The 23182-nt window shown below is 35.7% G+C and overlaps 2 protein-coding genes and 1 non-coding gene across 5 annotated transcripts; all 3 read right to left on the bottom strand.

Moving 5' to 3' along the window:
• Window positions 1-317: 317 nt before the first annotated feature.
• LOC8262062 (two pore calcium channel protein 1) lies at window positions 318-14102 on the bottom strand. The gene is made up of 24 exons (XM_015718505.2): window positions 13741-14102; window positions 13508-13651; window positions 13296-13406; window positions 12484-12579; window positions 11543-11673; window positions 11130-11190; window positions 10723-10889; window positions 9791-9896; window positions 9527-9604; window positions 8977-9038; window positions 8482-8554; window positions 7818-7883; window positions 7576-7719; window positions 6265-6322; window positions 5338-5445; window positions 4999-5062; window positions 3885-4053; window positions 3357-3421; window positions 3002-3092; window positions 2127-2213; window positions 1731-1802; window positions 1078-1109; window positions 858-964; window positions 318-723 (listed from the first exon to the last, which is right to left on the bottom strand). Exons 1-23 carry the CDS (start codon window positions 13882-13884, stop codon window positions 880-882), a joined length of 2214 nt encoding a protein of 737 aa, XP_015573991.1. The 5' UTR covers window positions 13885-14102; the 3' UTR covers window positions 318-723; window positions 858-879.
• Window positions 14103-14742: 640 nt separating this feature from the next.
• Window positions 14743-22310, bottom strand: LOC8262063 (callose synthase 12). 3 transcript variants are annotated; one of them, XR_001535144.3, is made up of 3 exons: window positions 16561-22306; window positions 15429-15534; window positions 14743-15058 (listed from the first exon to the last, which is right to left on the bottom strand). XR_001535144.3 is itself a non-coding variant. In XM_002517869.4 (2 exons), the coding sequence occupies exon 1, from the start codon at window positions 21880-21882 to the stop codon at window positions 16579-16581; it is 5304 nt and encodes a 1767-aa protein (XP_002517915.1). In that variant the 5' UTR covers window positions 21883-22306; the 3' UTR covers window positions 15093-15534; window positions 16561-16578. The 3 variants fall into 3 exon arrangements, 2 of the variants coding, with proteins under 2 accessions (XP_002517915.1, XP_048232328.1); XM_002517869.4 differs by lacking the exon at window positions 14743-15058 and having other exon boundaries at window positions 15093-15534; XM_048376371.1 differs by lacking the exons at window positions 14743-15058; window positions 15429-15534 and adding an exon at window positions 15755-16070 and having other exon boundaries at window positions 16561-22310.
• On the bottom strand, window positions 18849-18929 carry LOC112534668. Its single transcript, XR_003078957.1, has one exon. It is a non-coding gene; the product is annotated as a small nucleolar RNA J33 (small nucleolar RNA).
• Window positions 22311-23182: the final 872 nt, after the last annotated feature.

The raw sequence follows: 23182 nt of genomic DNA, 5'->3' as shown, positions 1-23182 counted from the left end.
TAATGCAGTTTAATCTCTGGCATCCACTAGCATTTCGATTTCAATAAAAAAATGGGACGATGAATTTTTCAACACTTGGAAGTATTTTCTTCTTTTACTAATTATTTAATAACATCCTATTAGAAGCTTGGTTTCCTAATTGGCTGGTTTGTTTATGGTAATTGAGTGGTGTTTGGGCGATGATAGACGGCGGAGAAGTGGACAGTGGAAGGCGAGGGTAGTGATGAAAAGTTCATATATGATTTGAACTAAACCAGGCGAAAAATATGCTTCAGTTTACTGTTTATCAAATCACAAACACAATTTAATCCACTTCAGGAAGGGAAAGAAAAATTCAATATACAAATAATTAACAAAAAAGTACATACACACATGACACATTGATTCATTCTTTGTCTAGAAATCCAGAAAACATCAAATATCTTTTGGAAATGTACGTACTGTTTAAATAACAGGTTTCCAGATTAGGCAGAGGTAAATAGAATTGCTTCAGGATTTAAATATGCATACTATTATACTCGCAAAACAGAATAGACCTGAGGTTATGCGTTTCATGCTGATTCAACAGTGACTGCTGTCTTTTTCTGGAAAGAGCTGTTTCAATCAATTTCTAATGAATACACCAGCTCCAGGTCCCAAAGCAAGCGAGAAAATTGAAGTTCTCTTCACTTCTTTCAGTCTCTCCCTAGTTAAATGGGATTAACTCAGCTAAGCAGCCAAAAACTGCAATAACAGCGACGCACAATTAATGCAAACCAGCAATTCATAAATGCATCACATTATAATGCTTACCTATCACTAATTTCAGATTCTCAACAACACAAAACAATATACAATGGATCATTTAATTCACCTACCAGAAATATAGATCAAAAAGACTTATGGTTCGGAACGATTTTGATCCAGCTCTGAGCTCAACATATGATGGAGAAGAATATCAACTCTTTGACTACGAGTTTTTGTGCTGCACCAACCAAAACAATAGTTCAGAGTATTCTTTAATGCTTAATATCTAGATTGACAGTAAATTAAAAAAATTTGACTTTTATATCCAGTCAGGGTAGCTAGGGTACGTACCCAAAGCGCCGTGGCTTTGCACCTCTTGCATCCTAGATTGGGACGGCAAAAAGATAAAATGTAGATTCAGTAAAACCCACAAAGGCAGAATAGTAAATCAGGTAAGAGTAATGAGCATTATAGAAAGCAATGTCAACTTGGTCTAGTAGGTCAGTGGCTTTCATCTCCACAATCTAGTTCCGCAAATATTCAAAATCTTATTGTAGATAAGCTGTGCTATCCTAAGGATGGATAGTGAACACTTCCTATGAGTTGAATAGTTTACGAGTCCTTAATTGCCTGCTCCTTATGACTGCCAAAGATCATTACTTGTGAGATTAGGTATAGTGACCACGTATCTCCTTCAAAATGGAATGGACTATGAAAATTGGGAACTGACTGATAACTTTTCGAATTCTACAAACTTTAAAATTCCAGCCAGGGATCAACTATCGGGAAGCATTTGAAGCTCAAAATATTATAACTTTTTCTTCAGGTCATTTGACAGGCATTCAGAAATTTGAATCTAATTAGTGAATGTTCACTTAAAATAATTAATCCAAAATTATTTTTAATAAGCACATGTACTAGGCCACCAGATAGACAAAAAAAAAAAGAAAGAAAGATGGAACTTGAATATTCTTTCTTAAAACAAATATACAACAGGTACACACCTTATCGTCACTTTGCTCTGGTGTCTCAAGTTCCATTTCAGCAAAGAATGCTTCCAAGACAAATGCAACAACCTGAAATACATTGGGATCAGCAGTTGTTTCACACTAAGAAAAGCCTTAAAGAGTACCAAAACTATGTATTTCTGCAAGTAATTCAGAAAAGGAAAATTAGCATGGATAAATACTAATGGTATGTGGATAAATACAAAGCCTTGACATGTTACACACTAATTCTATTAATTTCTCTGCCAGTATTAAACAAAAGAGTAGAGCTGTATTCAGATTTACATTAGTCATATATATCTGAGGAAAGCCTTCATGTTATATAATTTTCTTTTGAATGACTTGAATGATGAAAGACATTGAACTACTTTTGCAGTACAAATTAAGACTTACCAAATTCAAAAGCAATAGAACAGTTATAAGGTAGAAGCTGATGAAATATGCAAGGGTCCAAGAACTTCCAGTCAAATCCTTGTAGCTCTGGAATGGTACCATACAAATCAATTAAGCTTCCAGTAATTACAAAATAAAGAAGTAAGAAAGTTGAAACAGGTAAAGATATATTCTCTTTGTTTGATGCTAAAACAGGTAAACAATACCTAAGTTGTTAAATATGCCAAGCATGCAACATATGTTGGTCAAGACATGCAACTAGAGTTGTGGAAACTCTATGATGCATATCTTGAATGGACTTGTTATCTTAAACCTTGAAAAGACAGCAGTGTGATGGATCCCACATTGGCATTAATAGACCACCAATTTGTTCCAACATTTGCTATTCTTTAACGCATTCTCTATTCGTGTTTCAGTCTCGTGTTTTGATGTAAAATATATTAGGACTAAATTATGAAATAAAGTGATGGGAAATCCACTCAATGCAATGAAGGAATTTGGATTGAGTGTTTCATTGAAGATATTGCCTAATTGGTTCTGGGAAAATTAGATTATGCTGGGTAGGTTCTCATTCATTTTGCTGGCTTTAGGTTGGAAGATCAAATTTAAAACCATTTCCAAGAGTATCTGATGAATCCGTTGCTTATCTATATTTCTATTCTGAGGGTACCAAATATTGCCATCAGGGCAAAAACAAAGCAGCTCCAAAGTTAAGTGCACAGTATGCAGAAACATGCAATATTAGGGAATGTTATTTTTCTGATAGTGAAAAAGAAATATTGGAATATGCAGGTTCTCACCATACACAAAATTGTGACAATGACAGTGAAACAGAAACAGACAAGATATAGAAGATCATAGGTTACGAATGTTACCTGCATCCAGATTTGCCAATTCCCCATCACCAGCAAATTAAAAAGAGTAACCATTCCATTGGGATAGTCATTAAAATTGAAAAGTAAATAACTTAGGTTGTCAAGGAAACTGATTTTTGAGGAATTAATAGTTTCCCTAATAATAAGACTTTATCAGTAGGTACAACCAATTTCAGAGGCAGCAAGGAAAGCTTTACCTGATTCTGTATATCATGATCACAGGGAATTACTGGTACATTACCCTCATACATACTTTGGCAATCTAAAGGAAGATTAGAGGCTATGTCTAGTACCAGTGTGTATATTACAGGTGCATTGGGAAAGAAATCAGTGATTTCATTAAGATAAAGGATACTCTGAATCAGCAAGATCTGTGCCCAGCAGATTGGAGTTCCCAGCATTGACAATTCCACCGAAGATCTACAATTGCAAATGAGCAAGGACTAATATAAGTGCAAATAAAGGGATAACAACAAGGGTGAATGAAATACAGCCTGGTGTCCTAAAGACATGGCATTTCAACAAATGATAATTGCATTTCACCAGTGATCAACCAAAGAGCCAAGAGAGAAGACAAAAGTTTCGGCTAGGACCATATAAAATGAATAATATACAGAATTAGATCCAAACAGTTTTATTATTAAACTGTACTAAAATGTCGCCTGTTGATAAGACTAAGGACCAGCTTTGGGGAAAGAGGAAGTCAGCACTAAATTTCACACTAAAACTAAGATAAACGGATATAAATGCTACAAAGATAATATGCACTCCAATTTTTCTGTTACTGGGGCACATAAATAGGCAATGAAAGCAATCCTGTGAAAAAGAGAATATAATTTAATTGATTTAATATATAAACAAGTAAAGAATGCACCCAATGTACCTGTTCTCCAAGAGAGCAATATATACATAGGACACAAAATATTGTGCCCAGATATGGCATCAAACTGGGTATAAGGGTTAAGAATGTGGCAACAAAAGCTCGATAACTTCGGACATGCATCAACAACCTTATTAATCGCAGCATTCTTGCCAAGAGGAGGTAACGAATCCTGTAAACAAGAGACAAGAATTGAAGATCCATTGTAAATGCAGAATCAATATTTGTATATAATCAAACTTAAAAATTCTTGTTAGAAAACTATCATTCATGGGCTTGAGATGACAAAATAATGGTAGAGTGAAAACGTTGAAATGCAAAATCACCTTTCATTGGATGAGCACAATGATAGAAGCATATCATCAAATATCAACACAATGAATAGACGAAGTACATTCGTGTGTGTGTGTCTGTGTGTGTGTGTGCGCATGCGTGTGCAATCCTCTTGATCACAAGGCAGGCTTCTGTGACTTCCTGAACTTGAGCTAATCCTCTGGGCATGAACAACTAGGCACTTACATCCTATCAGCAGATATAATGGCAAGCAAACTCAGTTCACATGCACAATAGCTTGCAATTATTTAGCATTATTTCATTAAGCTTGCAGAAACACCAATAACTTGGTTCCAACTTCAAACTTTACAAAAGATAACTGGTTGATTTTATAGAAACTTAAGTTATTGTTTTATGCCCAGTTAACAGGTAACTAGTTAGAAGTGTTCAGGAGGCAGTAGACATTCCCCAGATATAATGCAATTCACCAACAGTATGCCTTCCTGTGCAGTTCTAGAGATTCCAAAACCCCAGCACTGTCCTACATTGCCTTCTTGATAAATTCCAGACTTTGGATAGTGTAGGCTAATCAGAGACTTGCCCTTAAAAACCTAGGACTTCATCACTCAGGGACAGAAGGTTTCAGTTAAGAATCTACTTTGTTGCATGAGCAATTTGTTCAACAGAATTCAGGTAAATAAAAGACAACAAGGTACCCTAACAATCATACTCATTCATTAACATTCTCAAATTAAAAAAATTCAGAAAACATTCATTGAAAAGAACTAGTAAAGTAGAACGAGTACAATTTAGAAAAAATAGATATAGAAGATTAAGAATATACCATTCACCATTTGAAAAGAAAGCCAGTCCATTAGGGGATGCAAATGTTATAGTTTCTCCAATAACTGAAAACACAGAAATTAGACCATGGTAATGTGTTGCCAATTTGTGGTCATAAATTCATTCCATTAGATGTGAGAGAATAGAAAATGATTTAAGCTAACTCTTTCTTTGTGCAAACAATTCTACAGGACATACAAAATGTTGAAATAGCTTTACTGAAAGTGGCAGTGGTATAATCACAGGAAACAAGTAACATGAGGAGCACTATGTACATTCCATTATCCATTAAAGGAGAAAAGTGAATTATTTTTTGGAAATGATTATGCAAAGAATTTACCTATTACCCAAGTGATCACAAAATCAAAGCGGTTTTGACCATCTCTCCAATAGTTCTCAAATCCAAAAGCGTATATTTTGAGCGCCATTTCCAGAACGTAGATCCACCCTGATGGACAACAAGCAGCCATGAAGTATAACATGAACCATTATAAAATCCCAAGATAGAATTATGACGTGGAACCACTAAGGAACTACAATATGCACAAACACAAATCCAAGCACACAGCTAAAGGGAAAGCACGAAGCTTAAGAGAACAATAATCTTTAATTATTGAAAACTGACTTCATAAGGTATAACCTAATAACATAGCTAGTTTATATGGGTCTATGTCGAAATTAAATATATTCCTAACACTATTAGGATTGGAAATCCCATACTAGGAAAATTTTATATCAATACTAATTCAGAAAAAGCTAACAAAATACTGAATAAGACAATAATAATAATAATAGAAAGATAAGTTCAAACATTCTAACCAGAATAGAATTCCCAAGTAATACTAAATTCTAAATTTCCTATATAGCGATAATAACAAGAAAAACATGAATTTCATAACTAATAATTAAATCAAAATAATTCCTTACTTACAATTTTCTAATTATCAACTAATTTACGAATTTTGTGAAATAACAGGCAGTTAACCCTGGATATACCAGTTCCGACTTCCACCTCATATTTCTATAACAGTCATGACTGGAGTTCATAAATATTTTAGATAACAGTGATGAAAATCCATCTTCAAGACTGGAATGCAAAAAGCAGCAATCAAAGCTTATCTTCATTACGCAAAGGTGGCTTATTATGAGCTCATCCTCGTCTCAAGAAGTTTACGAGCATCACATTGAGTATAGCATTGTATAAACAGTATATGCTTGAGGGAGAAGAAAACATATTGGAAGAGTAAATGAGTTAACAAGTCCTTACCAAAAACAAATTCTACCTCTTGCCACACTTTTTGACCAGAATTATTTTCAATATCAAGCTGCAAACAAGTACATATTTATGGTTAGCAATACAAGTCAGCCTTTAGATGTTCAAAGTTGAAAAAAAAAAGGAAATAAGCATTAAATGTCCATCATTTCAAATGAGCAAGAAAACATTTTCCATTTGTGAGCATATGCTTGGTAAAGGCTTTACTAGGCTTCTTTAGTTACTCGTCAGTTATGTAAAAGCAGTAATTCTAGGATGTATCTTATTGATCCTAAAGCTTCTTATTACAATTCAATCCCAGATCTTGGACTAAGTCTTCTATTAGATATAGCTTGCTAAAGTTCATCTGTAAAAGTGCCTTGGAATCATCTTTGAGAGTTCAAATTGTTTATCTCTGTCATTAACTGCTTGCTTAATCTGATCAAGTGATGCATATCATTTAAGATATAGCATCATTAGTTCATATATATGCTGTTCTGACAACAAACTGGTATCAAGAATGGGGATTAAGTGTTTCATGATCAGGAATACTCTGTATTGGGCTTATAGCTTTGAACTTGTATATGCCGTTTGCTTGTATAAGTATTGCTTTTACTAGTTAATATAAATAATAAACAATTGTTGTAATAGAGATACAACTAATAATTATTCATATTCCTCTCTTTTAATTTTTCTCTCTATCTCCCTATTCTCTATCCCCTACTCTATCTTCTTTCTTTTCCCTTCCCCAATCTCTTCTCCTTTATCTCTTACTTTCCCCTGCAACTGCTTGTGTTGCATTTACTGGTCTTTGACCTAGGGTCATAACAACTGGTTCTGGCCTCAGCCAAAAAGGAATGCATTTGCTCAAAAATGGCCAGTTCACTCTCCCAATATCATTAAATTTCTCCTTGACAAAACTCCATCCGATCTTAATTCCTACTCTCCATACAGTTCGAGGAAACACTATAACCTTTCTTGTTTTTCCTATACTCCATCTCATGGGACCACCAGGAGGAAGGGAAGTGCAGAGGGAGTGAACAGAGACACTGATATAACAATTCAATTCTTTTAGACTGCATTTCAGCTGAAAATCAAATGACTGAATTTAGTTTTATACGAGTTCATGAGTTTGGCAAGATGGCACCAGAGCTCAGATTATTCTCAAGTAAAACACAAGTACAGTGCTAAACATGTAAAATTAGATTCAACAACCAAGGAAGTCTCAGTAGAAATTCAAACACCTAGAAGTCAATCTCTAACATATTTAACCTGGTATACTGATTATGAAAAGGCAAACACTGCTCTGTTAAGTTCTTGTCATACCGTTGTTTCAATGATAACAGCAATCAGATTCACAACAAGAACGAAGGATATAATATAACCAAATTTGGGGCTCCTCACGAACACTTTCAAATTCTCAGAGAATGCAGAATGATAGATTGATGGACAATACTCAAAGCAAGATGGCTGCAACCAGAAAACACAATGTCAAAGATGCAATTTAAAAGATAATAACTTAAGAATCTATGAGGTTTCCTTCAGACTTGGGGTTCAGAATAACTTACAACATCCTCCTTTTGGAATCGTACGGCAATTGCATTGCATAAGTCAGCAAATTCATCCAAATCGATCTGCATCCGAGAAAAGGATAATCCACAAACGACCATAGGAAGATGAGCAACAAATACATGATAAGCAAGTTACATCTTTCTCATAAATACCAATTCGACATTTCAAAGAGTTAGTTGCCAGCCAGAATGCATATAAATGTTTGCATCATTTCACTGGTGATGAACCAGCAATCACAGTTCACATGGAATAATTTAAACTAGTAGGGTACTTGGAATCGAATCTTGTAGTCCGGCACACAATCTTCCTTGAAGCAGAAACAAAGATGAAGTGCAGTTATTTATTTAATCTAAAACAAAAGTCGAACAAGTTTTATGTGCATGCACAGACAATGCCACCCACGTCCACCAGCACACCTGCACACTACTCAGTTTTCAAAACTATTCTCATGCACATAATGAATTATTGAATTTCACTACATACTGCCCCCCTCAGGTACTTCACAAACTTAAAACCTTTAATGATGTGTACATATTATATTATGATGATAGTTCACTACATCATTTTCTTTTCACTTTAGATAACATCATCAGCACATGTAATTGAGAACATCATCAACAGAAAAAAGAAAAACAAAAAGATCAAAAGGAAAAAATGTACCCTGAAATCACGAATATCATCCAGCTCATTGAATATCAGCTCAAATTCTTCTCCTGATATTTTTGGCAGAGTCCTAAACAATTATATAAGAAGTTCAGTTTTAATGCAAATAAATATCATTATAAAAGAAAAACTATACTAAGAACCATTAAATACAGAACGGCTTCAAAAATAACATAAAAAATGCCAGCCAAATATCTGAGAATCATATATTCATGATTTCAGTCCTAGATTCCAGTATTACATGATGGGTAATATCTTGTCATGACCCACCAATCTTTCATTAGAAGTTACAAAATGATTGAGAAAGAAAATAAGAGACTGCCTAGTGCTTTTGGTATCTCTCCTATCAAGGCTCCTGTACAGTTCATGGGTATGTTCTCCTCCATTCTCAGGCATCATGTAAAACAGGTTAGGGTCCTTAACACATCCTACAAAACCTAGATTCAGATTTTGGGGCATGCTCTAGAAGTGTATTGCAGATAGTAACAATACCTGTATCTGTTCAACTCTTGAAACAAATGAATAGATTGCTCCTTATTAAGATATCCCACATTCTGTAGTGCAAAAAAGTTCAATCCAGTTAACAAATTTGCAACCACCAATAAAATAACTGCAATGAAAGTGAGAAATTATTTAGCAAGAAAAGGAAAAATCTATACTATGTTTCGATTTTTTCAAAATTAAAACTGGTGTGCAACTTTACAAAACTAAAAATGATGCCATCAAAGTATAAAATTATCATTTTCTCAGAAAGAAAAGCAAAACTATAAGTTCTCACTTCGGTATATGATAGTGCTGGAATATACCACTCAGTCTATTATGCACATCAAACACGCATAGACACTATGTCTAGCACATGCAATCACATCAGATCTGTCAATTACATACCCAAGTTCTTTGATGGAACAAGCCGAAGCATATTTGATGTTTTATGCTGTGCACACCACAGCTTTAAAGCAAAGTCATGCCATGAAGCTTGTGAATTGAAAGAAAAAGCAACAGGCTAAGAAAAGATCTAAAAACAAAGTGATGACGCACTTACATACTTATCAATGAGGTTGAAGGCTTTCACCAACATTCTTTTCCTCATGCTGTCTGCCTCAGAAACTTGTTTTGCAAGCTAAAACAAAAGGAAGATTTAAGCATTTACATTTCTGTTTACTCTTAGAAACGCCAAAATAAGCCTATGAGCTTTATTAGTCTCTTAGTCTGATACTTGGGGGAAACAGCATCAAACGCTGAAAAGTAAATGAAGGCCAAATGCATAGTTAGTTGCATATCGTAAAATTCACACTTACAACTATACCTGGCCTTTGAAGCTGTCATATACAACAGCAAGGATCAAGTTGGTGACAAAGTATACCCCAAGTAGCACGTAAAGAACAAAAAACAGGCAATACCACCGTGAAGCCCTGAAAAGTGAAGTAAGATGTTAAACAGTGCAGTCTAGTTCTTCAAATGCATCTATTTAGTTACCATCTCCAGTTACATTGGTTAACATATAGAATCGAAAAGATAAGAACATGCCTTCTACCATATGAATAAGCAAAACAGGAAAATACAAGAAAAGCATTAATCATTATAAGACCATAATGTAGCTGCCATTACTCCAAACAAAGTGTAGATCTCTATAGTATTTAGAGATACATCAACAAAGAATAATAACTCACTATTCGGCTTATAGTTATATGTAAGCTGATGTAACATATTATACGTGCAGAACATTAAGGAATCTCATTTCTAACTAATAAGACATAGTATTAGGTAGAGCTTCTTTTATGTAAGTATGTTATCATCAGAACATAGTTTGCATCATATCTTACGGCATATTGTTCCAAGTTGAAGCAATACCAATTATCACCAGAGAAAAAGAAACCATCACGTGGAACTCAGTTTATATCAATTCTTATTAGACTGTGCTCTGTTATAACGATCTGATGCACAATATTCTGTAGCTCCAGTGATTTAAAAGGTCTAGCCTTCAGATTTTTGAGTTTGGGTTGCCTCAAAACATCCAAGATGGCCTTGAAAAAAAGCCCTCATAAGTAGCAAAGCAGAACAATGTCATAATTTTCCAACTAGTCAATTGCTTTACATGAATCCCCCAGTTTCTGTCTCTTTCTATGCACTAATACACACAATTAACATCCTCATTGCAGTTGTGCTCATATTTTATAATCTGTTTGGATTAGGCAACAGGTCAATTGAATTAAGAAGTTTAAAATAAAGCATGCTTACTTGTATGCTGGTATCCATACATCTGGATTGTTGGATGTTGTAAATAAAACAAACATCTCGTACAATGTTTTACCGTATGAAGTAAAAACTACTTTTCCCTGTTGGGTATCTTCAAACATCACATACGCTAACCAACTGGAAAACAGAAGAAATAATAGCCATAGAGCCTGCAATTCCAGGAATCAGACAGCAATAAGCAATGAAAGAAATGAAAATTGTGCAATATGTACTTATACAGCCAAGAGAGTACCAGATTCAAAATATAATTGAAGTGAAATGTAAGTAAGATGTACAATGAAATGAATATTCTAAAGGCAATCTGAGAAGTATGATAGTTACAAACTAAGACTAGTTACAGATCTGGCAAGAATAATATAAATATTAAGGTGATAGGATAATGAACAAACCAAGACATTTAAGTATGTTCCAAGCATTCCAGTCAGGATGACTATGCCCTTCTGCAAGTCCCTGAGATCATGACAGACAAACGAAACCCGCACCAAATCAAGAAGCTTAAATTATTAGACGGTGTTAAGCTAATCAAAGACACGTTCGCTACGATAAGATTAAAAGAAAAGGTATAACTTGATGAAACCTTAACTAAGAGATGCCTTTATCTATAAGTTATAGAATACTATGGAAGGTACGATGAACTTACTCCTTTGATTAAAGAAAAACACAAAATATATTCATGACTTCAAACTAGCCAACAGGTTATCCGTTTGAATTTTAAATTTTGAAGTACAAGGTGATGCACCAGGCACTAGAAATAACATAAATGAGTTAAAAATGAGCACATAACATTATCATCAAGTGATACCTGATGTATAAGATAAAAAGGACAACTCTGATATATGGAGCAATCCTAACAGGAAGGTAATCAAGCGCCATAGGAGACAAATAGAGAGTATAAACCAGCAAATCAGCTATCAAAAGTGACAGGCAAATCACCTGAAATTCAAAGCGCCCCAACAAAAGTAATTAAGATGAGAAAAAATAGAAAGCATGTGGTGAAACATAATGAGATTTTAACATTTAAGCTATCAACTAATATAAAAAACATAGTAAAACAGAGACCTATACAGTTAAAAAATCAAGATGAAATATTGTCACACAAGTTCGGAGGGAGGAGGTAAGAAACATGAGGGCATTCATACTCATTTGAAATAATTTATTCAATAACATCACATGGAATTCAGAGATCGACTTTGATGCATACAGTAGACAACTATAGATTTCAATTTGAGCAAGTGTATCATCTTCACAATCTGGTTCTGGCAGTGAACCCAGAAACAACAATCAACTATTTGCAGAAGTACTATGTTGACCAAATGGCAAAATGGAGTTGAAAGATTATATTTTAAAGATATCCAGAAAAATCCAGACTACTCCTATAATTTTAAATGAGTGAATTTGCTGAGATTCCAATTTACAGGAAGCAGAGATAGTTAGTGCTATATACTGCAAAGCTGCACAAGTAAGATAGAAGAGTGGTTAATATATAAGTGCATACATATACAATTGGTCAGGTTGCTTAAAAGACCAAAACAGCCTTGATCTTAACAGCAGAATGCAAAAGGAAGTAAATGTTTTTAAATTATATGCAGAAGCAGCATTATGATAGTAATATGTTAGAAGACTGTAAAGTATATAGTCATGTTAACTAAGCATGTACATTATCCATAAGGGAATTCTATCTAACAAACTAAAAAAAGCAACAATCAGAAAATATCTTCTTGAAAAGAAACTATAGCCAAGTACCTTCAACAGATTCAAAGGATTTCTCCAAAAAATACGGGATCCTTCATATGAAATTGGAAAGAAAATATGAGCTATGAGTATGACGAGAGTTATTCCCTGCAGAAGAAAACACAAACCATGTAAATTACAGAGGACCATATCTGAAGAGGGAGTGCTCAATAATTTCTACCAACAATAATGCTTCACAATGTTTAGTCCTGAATGAATCATTGCATGAAAGAGTATCAAGCCCATATATATTTAATGCCTTTCTGCATCCAGGAAAGGTAATAATTTTAAGAAATTTTTAGCAGTAAATCATAGTCTCAGATGCTAATCAAAATATCAAGAAATTACAAACTATTCATCTAAGAACTGTAACATTTGAAGAAATCTAGAGGACCTTCATTGTCAATAATGTTCCACAGAAATCTAAACGCCATTAGATAAAAACAAACACGAAAAATATTACAAGTTTTAGGCAAATACTACTACTAAACCATAATAGCATATCATACACATTATTCTATTTTTCTTTTTCTCTTTTGCCACAAGCACATCATTACATCAACTAAGGACTGTCCTACAAATCTTATAATTCACTAATCGCATGCCTTTGTACTTGTATTTGTAAATTTGCAGCAGTCACAGGCATATGAAAACAATAAAACATTTAACTCATCCAACTTTTATTATGTAACATGTTACGTTCTCTAAAAGTCTAAAGTTACATCACTCACGTCCAAAGTTAAGCAAATGCAGCATGACCAAGAAAAGAAAAAACAGAAATATCGCAATCACCAAGGCATATATTGATATAACTATAGCAAAACCTCATAAATAAGAGACTCTGCGGTCGTTAAGTAAGGCAACTGTCCAAGATAGAAGTATTCCCTATCTGTGCAAGGATGTCCAGATTGATTATTCGAACACCATAAAGGTTTCTGCAATCAAATTAAATTCATTAAATTAAAAGCTTTTTTATTAAACTTTGCATAAATAACCAAAAGCTAAATGCATATATATATATATATATATAACTAACCTCCAAGAAATTGAGGACTATGATTGCAAAGTAATTGAGCGTCCAAAGAAAATCAAACTGAATATAAATAAAATAAAACTTTGCATCACGTTCGAAACTTGACTGATCTAGAATTTGCTCAGGTAAACCAACTCCATCCTCAGCCTGCCATAAAATTAGTTAGTTACACTTCCAAATCATATGGCATTATTATAGAATTACAAAGTCAACAATCGCATTAAAAGGTGACTGACCAGATCGACAAGAGCAGCTGCTTTCTGATAAGGAGAACCGCGAGTGATGGCATCAGAACGGCGATTGAACGTTGCCGTTCGATCTGTATCACTAAAACTGCGGTCGCCACTGCTTGTTTCTCCTAATAGAGGCTGCTTCACCATGGTTCTCGGCACCACTAACTCTCACTCTTCTTCTTTCTTTCTTTCTCTCTTTCTTTTATGTACAAAATGACAAATACAGAGAAGCCATTAAATTTAATATAATTTCAATTAATAATATTGTTAATAAATAAATACAGATCGTGGAGAGATGGTAGTGTGATCAGAGTAGCGCGAGTGTCTGTTACACAGTGTAATCAGAAGCTGGTGTGTGGAGTAGATAACAGTTTAAGTTTTTTTTTTTAATGGTTTATGCGAGATCGGCGTAACACGTGGCGGTGAATGGGATATGCAAATTTCTCAAGTCAATGGCGGGCCCGCTGTATTTAGTTGCTTAGGCCAGCGCATAAGGAGAGATGTATGGATATGCACATTTGTTTTGCTGCTTAATTCTGCTGTATGCTGTCTTTTTCTCACTATCTTTTCACACTGCTATATTCCCAATCAATATGAAATACACATTCTATTATATATATATTAACCTGAAATTATATTTATTTATCATAATCTTTTATCAATAATATATTATTTAATGATACAAGTAATATTTAAAAAATTAACATCTATTACTCTTATGATGTTACATTAAATGATACAATAATTTGGTATAAGAATACAAAATTACTCATATTATGGAGTTATACTGTGTAAGCTACTATTATTAGGCTAATAAAAATTGCATTCTCATAAGGAGATTCAAAAATATTAAAAAAATAATTTAAAAAGGGTTGAGTTTGAACACCACAAATATATATTCTTCCTGCTGAGGTTTTTTTTGGTTAAAATACTGGTGGCTCATTTTACTTGAATCGTCAAGAATATCAATATTACAGTTTTTATCAAAATTTTAATAAAAAGATATTTTAAAAAGAGAAAATGGCAAAATAATAATATTAATTAAAAAGAGTCCAGTATTTTGTATAAGTTACAGAGGGAGTATCTGATACAAAAGAATGGTGTCGGCAATTGGACAAGAACTAGGTAGCTGGTCCAAATATTTGACCAAACATTTGTGTTGTGCTATTCTTGCTAGTTGCTAAAAGATATTATTTCAGATAAAGATGAACTTAATTCAGATAACCACCAAACCAATCCCGTATGGCCCCATGTTGACCATTACGAAATTAGCTTCTCTGCCTCAGGTTTTCTGGGTGCTTCAGGATATAGACTCCTCACACTGACAGAGGAAAGAAAACAAACAAGAGATCAAGGGAGGAAAAAAATCATTGTATATAGATAATCAGTGTTGCAGACCAGTAGACAATACAAGAAATTGAACAAGCTATATAGCTAGTTAGCTACTCATCTAGCGAAAAGAATAACAAATACTCTATCAGTCTCAAGACTAGTATAAACACAGTGTGAAGTGCTGTACTTTCAGAAATGTGGGAATTGTTAAAGCAAATAAAACCAAAAAGGCTCCCCCAAAAATAAACATCAATGGGAGCATGAGATATCTCGATAATTACAAACAGCGATGCAGGATGAATCCCTGCAATGAACAAACCAAATACAAATTTTCTCTCCTCTGACTGAAATATCTTTACCGAGTTAGGTGGCCACCAATGTCAGACTCCAAGACAAGACTTGGAAAAGAGCATCCACTTTTGATTCATTTGCATCATTTTCTTACATCGCATCTTGACTTCAGAACTGCAACATAATATTACTTGATCTTCTTAGTAACGAGTCAATTATAGGATTATCAAGATACATATTTAAGGAATTCAGTTGTCATTCAGGTTAAAAATAAGGAGAAAATAAAAATGATCTTTTATTTTAGCAACTGCCAAGAAAAAAAAAAAAACACATAAGATCTTTAACATGAAAACTTAAGGTTATTAGCACTGTAACATCATTGAGCTTGAACAGATTGATAATATCAAATTTAAAATAACTCATTATTAAGATATATGATCAAGGCGGATGGGGACTCAGCAGGCATGTAACTGATCGACAATTCATCTTTACATATGAAAAGGAAAGTACAAATCAATAGCCTTTTGACAAACTTGTACACCTAGTAACCATGCAGGAAACTATTAAATGTGGGGTTTAAAACAATATCTAGATCTCATGTCCCCATCATGGTTTTGCTGAAGCAGCTCCCAAGAGGGAGAAAAAGGAGATAGTCCTACTCCTGCAATCTATACCATTGCACAAAGCAACATCTCCTAAGGGTCGCAAGACTGGCAAAAAATGTAATTACATTAGTAAGCACACTGCAAGTGGTGCAATGGTTTTCAACTTTTCATAAGCATGCGAGATTTTCAGACAATTGGAAACTCATTTATAGTGGAAAGCAAGGATAGCAACTGGTGGTATGACCAGTTCAGAAAGCATGGAGTACAAATGATTATCATACAAGCTTGTCAACAAAATGGAATAGTAAGGGCTAAACATCATGCAAATATCAGGTCAAAAGGAGGATAAACATGTAAAAATGACACAAAAAACCTATATAATGAGAACATGGTCAAAGAGTTTAATAAAGTACTACTCTTCAATCATAAATGACAAGATGCAGACACCATTATATGCAAAACTTGATTCCATTAGCAATTTTCAGTAACAGAATAAAATTCTTAACTCTTTTGTGAGACCATGCAGAGAATCTGAAAAAAAAAAAAGAACAAATAAATTCCTCCCTAAGAAGCAAATTCAGTGAGTGAGAATTACCTCTAATCATTAGTCAACCTAGGACTTTTTTCCCGTAATAATCTGAAAGATTCTGAGCCCCCTACTGAATGCTTCATTGAATAGAATCCTCGTCTGCATTGCTTGGAACCCAGGCATCCATGATAGAAATGCCACAGGAGCCATAACTATCACTCCTAACATGATGTCATAGAGCCGAGCCACAGACACCACTGCGCCCCAAATCGAAGTGGACTGCAGAAAGGGGCGGAGTACTTGGGCAATCAATAACATGCCCCATCCAGTGGGGACAAAAGCCAACAAACTGGTGAATAAATCCACAAATCTAAAAGCCGTGAACTCAAGCAAGGCTACTATAACAACTATTGTCAGTACAATAACAAGAAACTGGACAAGGCGATAATAGATGTGTTCTCTGGCCGAGTACTTGTCCCTAGCATATGCTATTATCCAATATAAACCGAAAGCAACAACAACATAAATCCAAGACAGCAAGTAAACAGCAATGCTAGTACTATTATCAGCAATTCCTAGCTGGTAGACAATCCCATATTGGAAAAAGAAGAAGCGAAGGTCCAAAACTATCTCCAGTAACTTTCCCCAAAGCCCAGTTGTCCGCAAATGATCTTGCTCCTCATGCCACCATCTTTCCCAGCTCTGCTCTGCTTTATCAAACACACCACCTTTGTACCAAATCCAGTTCATAAAATCATCAAAGTCATAAACAGTTTTCAACCAATCAAAGCCAGATGGATTGAAAACAAATGGAGCCATTATCCACGACACAACCAGGAACCAACTAGTTATTGTCAAAGCTATGTAAACAAATGTAGACTTAGCCACAGTGCTGTGTGAGGCATAAACCGTAAGTATCAGCCCAAGCTCAATTGCCTTAACAAAATGGCTACGAGCATAAAGCCTATAATTCTCTGCAAAACTCTTGTGCTCCACAACAAAGCCACGCCCAGTTGCCCGATACTTTGCACCACCATGAAGGATAGTTCGACCAAAGAAGTGAGTCTTGGTTCCCATGGAGAAAGTATAAAAAACAGATGAGAGCTGAAGTTGCATTGTCAAGAAATCCCAGATAGCTTGGAGGAACCCATGCTCAAGAGAATTCTCTACTATCATTGGAAGAGCAGTGAAGAGGCCTAGCTGGATAATGAACTGCTGATTCAGAATAGCACCAAGTGCCTTATTGTTACTGTTGTTATTAGCCATGGCAGAAGCCTCAACTCCACTAAGAGCAAAATAAAGACGGCCCCATAGAAATGCATAGACTGTCAGAATGACCATCATTGTATTAAAATAGAATCCAACAGTGGTATAAAAGAATGATAACATCCGAAAGAAATCCAGCCTATGGCCCAATCTGTAGACATCTCTGCTAAGAATCTGCTCGCCATTTCCACTGGCAACCTTTGCTTCAAACATGGAAACTTGATTCAATCCAACATCCCTTCCCTTGCCAACTTGGATGTATTCATGGTGAGTGACATTGCCCCCTCGCAAAGTGCAGTTAAAGCCAGCAAAAATATCTTCACTAATGTTAATCACCCTGGAAGCCTTGCTGATGCCGCCACGAGTTAAGAACCAAAACCTGTCAAAGACATCTGGATGGCCATAATGCATTCTAACTTTCAGAGGATTTGCCAAAACACGCTGTCCCAAGGTGACAAAACTTGTTTCCTGGGCCGACATAAACCATGCCAGTGATGAGACAGAACCAGTAAATATGTGTTCCCTGACTCCCAAGATAGTCGGCTTCCGAATTCCATAATAGAGCCTGTATTCTTCCAAAAGGTTTCTCATTTTGAGTGCTTCTTCAAAGTAATTGTCCTGGTTCATATCAATAGTCTGCACTGCATCACCACGAGTAAAGATGAAAGCGTGGTTTTGATTCTCTGGCTTACCCTCTCCAAGTTTCAAAGGACCTGGCAACTTCACCCTATAGATCTCAACTTCCCTCTCCGACTGCTGATCATACTTTACAAGCACAGAGTAATATTCCGTCTCATCTCTTCCTGTGTTCACCTCATCGACATAAGCAACTCGAAGGGCCTCATTACTTTTCATCAAATACAGAATCTCCTCAGCACGGGGATCCTTCTTTGCCTTTTGAGACCCATATATCTGGCAAGCAACCACATAAGTGTATTTCATCAAAGCAGTACCATATTCATGGCCTTTAAACAACAAACTCACTGAACTACTATTTCTACTTAAACTCTTGGAAGGAGGAGACCTTTCAGATTTGAAGCTATCCAAACCACCATCTCGCCTCATTGAACCAAGCTCACGCGAACCATCCCTGATGTCCATCTCTGAGGCAGAATCAAGAAAAGCCAGCATCTTGAGAGCACGGTAATAGTACATCATTCCCCTTACAGTACGGGCCAATGTCTGGCCTCTGTAAGATGCCCAGAGCCTAAGATCTCTCAACCTTTCTGTCCACAATTCATGATCCTTCACCATTCCTTCTCTGCGTATCCTTTCTATAAAGTTCTTCCATTCATCATCATAAATTGTTTGCAAATAGTATAAAATGGAAATCCCATCTTCATTCTCTGTTCGAAGTTGCTCTCTGCTGTACAGCACTTCTTCATTGTAGTAAGGGGTCAGGACACTAAAAGCCATCATTTTCTCAACTTGGGGAGCATGGGGCATGTTCATAAATAGGGAATTACTAAAAAATGCAATTCTACGTCTGGCCTCCAGATTTTTAGGAATATTATGCATTGAATCCCTAGAGATGAGAATCGTGTGCAAACGCCGAACCTGCCGATAGAAGGTTTCATTACTGGCATCAGGTAATTCAACTGCATTCTGAAAAAGCAGACCAGCCATGGCAGCAGGATCACGAGGAGCCAAACCATCCTCCCTTAATTGTTCTGTGGTCCTCTTCTCTTTAAAAAAATCCCGAACAGCAATCTCATACAGAGCCTGTAAGGTGTTCACCACCTGACCAATATCTTTCTTAGGTTTATTCAACAGCTCAGCAAGTTTAATCAACCTTGTATGAAAATGAGGCAGAGAAATCATGTTGAAAGTCTTGGTAAACTTCTCAATCTGCAGTGAGTGATCAATTTCCTGAAACAAAACGGTGATAATTGAGTGCTCTTCAGTGTTGACCTTAAGGATCTCAAGCAGCAAGTGCTTGACGCTGTCATAGGCTTCTATCACAGCACAGCGCCTGTACTCATTCTTGCATATCTTGTACCAGAGCCACTTGTCAGGAGCATCTACCAACTCTTTCGCCTGGCTAAGAGCAAGTAGCAGCTCATTGCAGAGTAGAAAACATGGCCAGCGAACAACTCTCACATTCCAAGAATTTTGCGGTAGTTCCAACAACTCAAGCTCCCGGTCAGAGATAATATCCTCTTCTCTAAAAGTCATTATAATTTCATTCCAGATCAAAGAGAACTTGTTTGCCTCAACCTGGTTGGACTCCAGCTTCTTATATGGTCGGCCAAGCCCATACCTCAATTTCAACCGATGAATTGCATCTTTGAACTTGCTCTTCAAAGTCCCTCTTGCATTTAACAGCTGTTCTTCTGGCATGAGATTAAACTGAATTGCACTTGCAAAGAACTGAAATCTCAATCTCAATTGTTGGATGTTTCGGATTTCACCCAAATGGGCAAATAATCCCACTGCTGCACCCACAAAAGAGGAATAAATGGCATACCATATCTGCAAGTCCATCAAGTAAATGAACACCACAGGAAGCCACAGCAACCCTACTGCAAACCTGTTGCTGTTTGCAAAAAACTCATGCCATTCATATTTTACATCCTTAAAGTCCAGCAACACTATCGACGGCTTAATCATCGGTTTAATCTGCAGAAAGTAACTGAAAGCAAATTTTGTAGCTAAAACCACAACCCAGAACAAAGTATACTTGATATTATCAACAAGCCCCTCCCTCAACCCACGACCCACAAAACTCCTACTCTGAAACCACCACGACAATAAGTAAAAAATCCTCCAATTTGTATTCTCAAGAAAATTCCTAATCCATGGGATAATAAAGAGAGCAACAGCCAACAACTCAGGCAACACAAACACAAAACATGCCTCAAGAAAATTCACTACCCTCCTATTAGCCTCAGTAGACCAACCCCTATCACGATCCCTTTGACTCCAAATCCTCCCATAAAGAACCCCAAACACAATAATCCACCCAGCAGCAACAACAGTTTTTAGCACCATTCTGACCCCGAGTCCCATAGTCTCCCTGGAAACTAAACTATATTGCATTCCTGCATCAAGCAAAGACTGCAAAAACCTTAACCCACTCCAAGTAAAGAAAACAGTCAAAACCCGAACCTGAACTTCCCTCTCTTCCAATGCCTGCCATGGATACTCCTTCTGTTCCCAAGCAACAATAATGGCCGCTTGTAAAAATAATATCAACATAACCCATAGCCTGTCAAAACTCCTAAACAAATTCCAAAATGATCTCTGTTCAACAAACCCTGTCTTCCCAACATGCTTTTGCCTGCTAGAAATCACAAAAAAGTTACTCCCAATATCAATAGGCCACTTCAACTTCTCAAAACATCTTTTAGTCCAAAAGTACTCATTCAAATCATCATAATTTCTCCAGGCACTATGCGGTGCAGTTCCATTCCTACTACTCTCAACTTCAGCTTTAATGGTCTCATAAATGGGCTTAACAACACAATTCAGAAACGCATTCTCACCAGAAATTGAAGGCATCACAGGCTGACCTGTATTCTCATCAATATAATCTTCCAATATCTTGTTCAATTCCATAGCCATATTATGAAATATATAGCAAATACATTCAGGCATAAACCTTAAATTCGCTGACTCTCCCCAAATTAATAAATAAAGCGAAATATACAACAACTCACGCCGCTGATCACTGTTTGACCGGTCAGAGATCCAGATGTTGGATTTCTTGTTAAGATAGGAACACCAATTGGTGTAATTTTTTAGTAACTTTCTCCGAAATCTACGCAAAACGGTGGAGTCCAGTGTATCGATGTTATCAGGAGGTGGTGTTAAACGCATCTGAGCGTTTGCTAGGTGAAGTACTAAATGTTCTCTTTGGTTACGAACGTTGTCGTTTTGAAAACCAAAGAACAAAGCTAACCAGTCTAAAAGATCCATTGAAGGATGCCATTGTGCATAAGGTGGCTTCCGAAGGTTTCCGACGGTGCGGAGAGCTGCTGCGGCGGCGCGTACTTCCGGATAACGGAGGGACGGGTGGTCGGCTAAGAGATTGTGGACAGGGATTATGTTGTATGCCTCCTCTTCCGGCGGCTGTTCTGGCCGGTTGGGGCCTGGACGTGTGCGGTGGCGTAGAGTTGACATTACATGAGGGGCAGCGGCGCGTGGGGAACACGAGCTGCCGGTGGATTTAAGTTTAAAGAGAGAGAGAGAGAAACGGTATAGCTATATGTCTAATTTTGGGCAAAAAGAAAAGAAGGGAAAATAAGAACAAGATTTTATGTAAAATCAATTTAGATACTGATTGTATCTATTTATTTCTTTTACAAAGCCAAAAAGAGCAAAGCGGACGTCTTCGTGTCCATCTGATAGATAGCGTTTTATGCTGCTGTTATTGACGGACTAAGCCTACCTAATAATCAGAAAATCACAGACAGGCTCATAAATTATGTACAAACACTATTATTATTATTAAAGGTACATCTTTATACTGATATTAATCTTTAAAAAATAAGGTGATTTTTATTTAAATTATTTTGGTTAGAATAAAAAGAAGAGACCAGTATAAAAATGAGCAAAGCAAATAAAAATAGTTTTTAGAGGACCAAAAGAGAAGCGGATGCCAAATTTCAGCATCAGAGAAAACTGACATTTTCAAATTTCGCTTTCCGAAGTTTGAATGCGTCCTCTATGCTTAAGTTTCAAAAATAAAATATAAATTAAAACGGATCTGAAAAGAGAACGTTCCTGTCTGTCTGTCTGCGTTCGTAGAACAAAAAATAAAGCCCTTTTTTTCTTTAAATATATATATAATATATATAAAAGATTTTAGTAGTATTATTTAAAAACCTGAATATATCCAGGCTGGCCCACTTCCGTTTGGCGCTGCTTTCTGCTGTTGCGGATTTGCCGTTTTAGTCAAAAACGCGGTGTTTCTTTTTTATCCAAATGGAACCTCTCAAAATTTGAATCCTCGCCATGCGGACCCTCAAGTTGTTGGTTTCTCTGCCCATCTCTTTGTATTATTAAATTTTATTCCGTGGTCCAGATCCACTGGAAAATCCTATACTCCACTTATGTATATAATATTCCTTTTTAAGATAATATATATAATTAATATTTTTTTATTCTTAAAAAATTCGATGGTTAAGGAATATACAACTGAATCTAAAATAGTCATTTCATTATATATAACAAATAAAAATAACTTTAATTAATATATAAATTAAAAATAATTAAATAAATAAATAACTGATAAAAATACAAATTACGTTTGTTAATAAATATAATTATTAGATCACTCGCAATTTATCTGTCAAATAAATATGCATTGAATTATTATATTGAGATTGAAAATCGACAGTGACATTGTTAATTTCGTATGGGAACCTTAAGTCTTAAGAAATGGAAAATACAATAGAAGAATCATCACCAAGAAAGTGCC

The sequence above is a fragment of the Ricinus communis genome, chromosome 7 (assembly GCF_019578655.1).
Source record: "Ricinus communis isolate WT05 ecotype wild-type chromosome 7, ASM1957865v1, whole genome shotgun sequence".
NCBI classification, from domain to species: Eukaryota; Viridiplantae; Streptophyta; class Magnoliopsida; order Malpighiales; family Euphorbiaceae; genus Ricinus; species Ricinus communis.
Note: the sequence above shows the minus strand (reverse complement) of the source record. Positions and strands in the feature narration are given on the sequence as shown.

Excerpts from the sequence above, each read along its gene's own strand:
- LOC8262062 (XM_015718505.2), bottom strand. The coding sequence starts at position 13,884 with ATGGTGAAGCAGCCTCTATTAGGAGAAACAAGCAGTGGCGACCGCAGT. Across the intron at positions 13,652-13,740 it reads CAGCTGCTCTTGTCGATCTG|GCTGAGGATGGAGTTGGTTT; the intron begins GTCAGTCACCTT and ends ATTTTATGGCAG. Across the intron at positions 6,323-7,575 it reads CTGTTATCATTGAAACAACG|CTTGATATTGAAAATAATTC; the intron begins GTATGACAAGAA and ends ACTTGTTTGCAG.
- LOC8262063 (XM_048376371.1), bottom strand. The coding sequence starts at position 21,882 with ATGTCAACTCTACGCCACCGCACACGTCCAGGCCCCAACCGGCCAGAA.